We start from the raw sequence: 2,947 nt of genomic DNA on the forward strand, positions 1-2,947 counted from the left end.
AGCCTTGGGCCATGCCACCTTCCTGGACCATAGTCTGTCCAGAGACCTCTGTCCCCCTTCTTCATCAAAAGCGGCATCTGGGGAACGGGGAGGGGCCCTGGGGGCCTGAGCCGTGGCTGAGTCAGGCTTTGCCCAGGAAGGTACAGATGAAGCACCAAGCTAGCCTTGGTCCCTGGTCACATCGCTTCACACCCCATGGCCATCCGTAAGCACTATTTTTAACTTTGGTGAAAACACACCGTTTCAGAGGACAAGACTATAGCCGCTTTCTCCACAGACCTGTTTCCTGGGTAGAAAGACTGAGGCCTGAGAAAATAGCCCTGGGGGACAAGAGGGAAGAGGCCCAGGGCTCATAGCTGGGGGTGGGAGGAAGGTCTGACCCCACCCCAGTCAGAACTTCCAGACCCAGGCCTTCGGCTATGGGGGCGGTCCCCAAACCGAGCCTGTTTTCTATGGCTGCCAGGCTCAACTGGGCCTGGGCTGGTGGGCCAGAAGGGTCCCATGCCTCCTGGACCCTCTGTTTGCCATCTACGAAATGGAGCGTGGAACCGCCCACCTGTCTAATACCCTCCTTTCGCGTGTGCTGCCCAAGCCCAGTCCTTTGTCCCACATGTCCTCACTGTGTGTGGTCCTGGGACCCAGTCCTTCACCCACCATACTCCCAGTGTGGAACCAGCCCTGTGCCCTCGGCGTGGGCAGTCCCCTAACCTCTGTGTCCCTGTTGTGCCCCATTACATAATTGCTCTTTGGTTGGTCCAGTGTCCTACGCCCAGTATTCTGCCAGCGTGAGGCTCACACAATGTGACAAGAGCTAGAACACTGTGACTGGAAGGTTCTGAGCAGAGGCCCCACCCCCACCCATGTCACCCCCATCCCCACCTCTGTGGGACACTGGGCTGGGCCTGAAGGACATGTGGCTCTGGGGAGGGGGCTTTGGGAGGCACAGGCAGAGGAAAACCATCTGGAGCAGAAAGACTGCCAAGGAGCGTCTGTCCCTGGAGCAGGAGCCGGGGAACATGGGGGAGGGGAGTTAGAGCCTGAGTCTGGGCCCCTCACCCACTTCCGGCTCTCAGGACTGAGTGGTGAAGGGGCTTGGCCTCCCCTCTCTCCCCATGGGCCTCACACACTTCGAACGGCATCCGTGGGTCAGGGTTTAAGCATCAAGTTGCCACGTGGGAAATGGGGAAAAAGAGCCAAGTCTGGCATCTGAGGTAGACTGGGAACCCAGGGGCTTCGCTCGGTGTCTTCCCTGCCTATACTTTTTTCCCCTTGGTCTTATACGGTCCTTCACCTCTAGGAGCTCTACCCTCGCTCTTGGGCTGGCCTGGGCAGAGTGACTACCTGACTGTCAGAGAGGAGGACAGTGTAGGGTTGCCAGACTTCACGGGGATCCCTTGCTCTTCCCATTACCCAAGATTCCCTGGGCAGGCCCCCATTCCTCAGGGGGGTGGGGCCCCTGGTTTCCCACACTCTCTCACCCTCCCCCAGGTCATGGGGGTGCTATGATGTGTGGGGTTGCCATGGCAATGAAGCGGGGGCAGGGCACCTAGGGCATGGAGCAGGACTATGGAAGTCACCAAGAAAGTGGGGGGCCCTGATCCATCGGGCCCCCAGGGCCACCCCTCAATTGGCAGCCAGCAGCTGGGGGGTGGCGTTAGAGGGTCCCAGGGACCATGGATAAACTCAGGATCCGCATCCTCGAGGCATGAGGTGCCATTGTCCACCGAGGCCAACTCAGATGGGGCCTATGGCTCAGCCTCCCAGGCCCACACCCATGAGCCCTGTCATCAGCACCTCCGGGAGCCTACGGAGGCTACCTCCCAATGTGGCTATGAGAGGGCCTCCCAGGACACCCTGAGACTCCCCTCCACTAGCTTATTCCCAGGCTCTTTCGTGGGAGCCCAAACACATCTCGTCATGGAGACCAGGACCCCGGCCCTACCGGTGTACACGCGCGGTGATGCCTCCAGTGACACGGCCCAGCATGGACTCTACTGTTCCCGGCTTCAGGTGCAGGTGGTGGGGGAGGGCAAGGCTCCAGCTAAAGTCCTCGTAGGCTGGGGCAAAGGCCCCTGCAGCCCGGAGCAGACTGCCCCAGCGGGCATTAGGAAGAGCCGATGGCTACCGTATATCCCTTTAGGGGAAGATGGCTCACCTGCAGCCCAAGGTCCTTTTCTGGCTCCAGGTCATGATCAGAGCCAGGGCAAGGGCCCAGGTCCGGTTCAGGCTCTTCCAACGCCAACTCCAACCCGGGCCAGTACTCCAGGTGTGGATCCAATCTCAATGGCAGGAGCAGAATCTTATCCCTGCAACCCTGACCACCTGACTGATACCAAAGCCACCACCAAGGGCCTGTCCCAAGACCTCTTGCCTGGGAAATATGGCAACCAGTGGCCAGTCCAGTTGGATTCTTCCAAAGGGGTCACATCCTGCCAGAACAAACTGAATTTCCATCCTCAGGAGGAGCCTCCCACCCCAGCACCCACCCTGAACAAATCCCAGGACCAGAGCCAGGTACACGAGGTTACCCAAAGGCCAGTGTTACCCAGGCATCCCAAGAACCAAGTGGAGAAGCCCCTGGTCGGTATCTCTAGGCCAGGCAGCCCCAAACCAGGCTCAGGGCCCCCAGGAACCCCCAAGAGCCAGAGGGACAGCCAGGAGATCCGCAGCACTCAGCAAAGTCAGCAGCCCCTCAATGTTTGCAACAACCCCTGCTCCAGCAGGCCGCCATCTGCCTGCCAATTAAGTGGCCACAACCCAGCCCCAGTACCTCCCAGGGAAGCCATGCAGATCCCTGCCTCTAGTGCCCCTACCTGCCAGTTACGGGATGCTGTGGAAGACCGTGTGCTGGTGTTTGACATGGCCACAGGCAACACCAGGATGGGGCTGCTGTGTCATGATCCCATGGGCTCCCGGGCAGTGTTGGTGGGCCTCATGCCCACCCACC

At 59.9% G+C, this 2,947-nt stretch overlaps 1 protein-coding gene across 1 annotated transcript in view; it reads left to right on the forward strand.

Moving 5' to 3' along the window:
- Positions 1-1,566: 1,566 nt before the first annotated feature.
- Positions 1,567-2,947, forward strand: part of LOC104997288 — a 3,795-nt gene continuing 2,414 nt past the window's right edge. Inside the window, exon 1 of the mRNA XM_010851956.1 lies at positions 1,567-2,921. Coding sequence (XP_010850258.1) covers positions 1,567-2,921 — 1,355 coding nt within the window. The remainder of the gene's footprint in view (positions 2,922-2,947) is intronic.

Source organism: Bison bison, unplaced genomic scaffold (genome assembly GCF_000754665.1).
Source record: "Bison bison bison isolate TAMUID 2011002044 unplaced genomic scaffold, Bison_UMD1.0 scf7180017864304, whole genome shotgun sequence".
Classification (NCBI taxonomy): domain Eukaryota; kingdom Metazoa; phylum Chordata; class Mammalia; order Artiodactyla; family Bovidae; genus Bison; species Bison bison.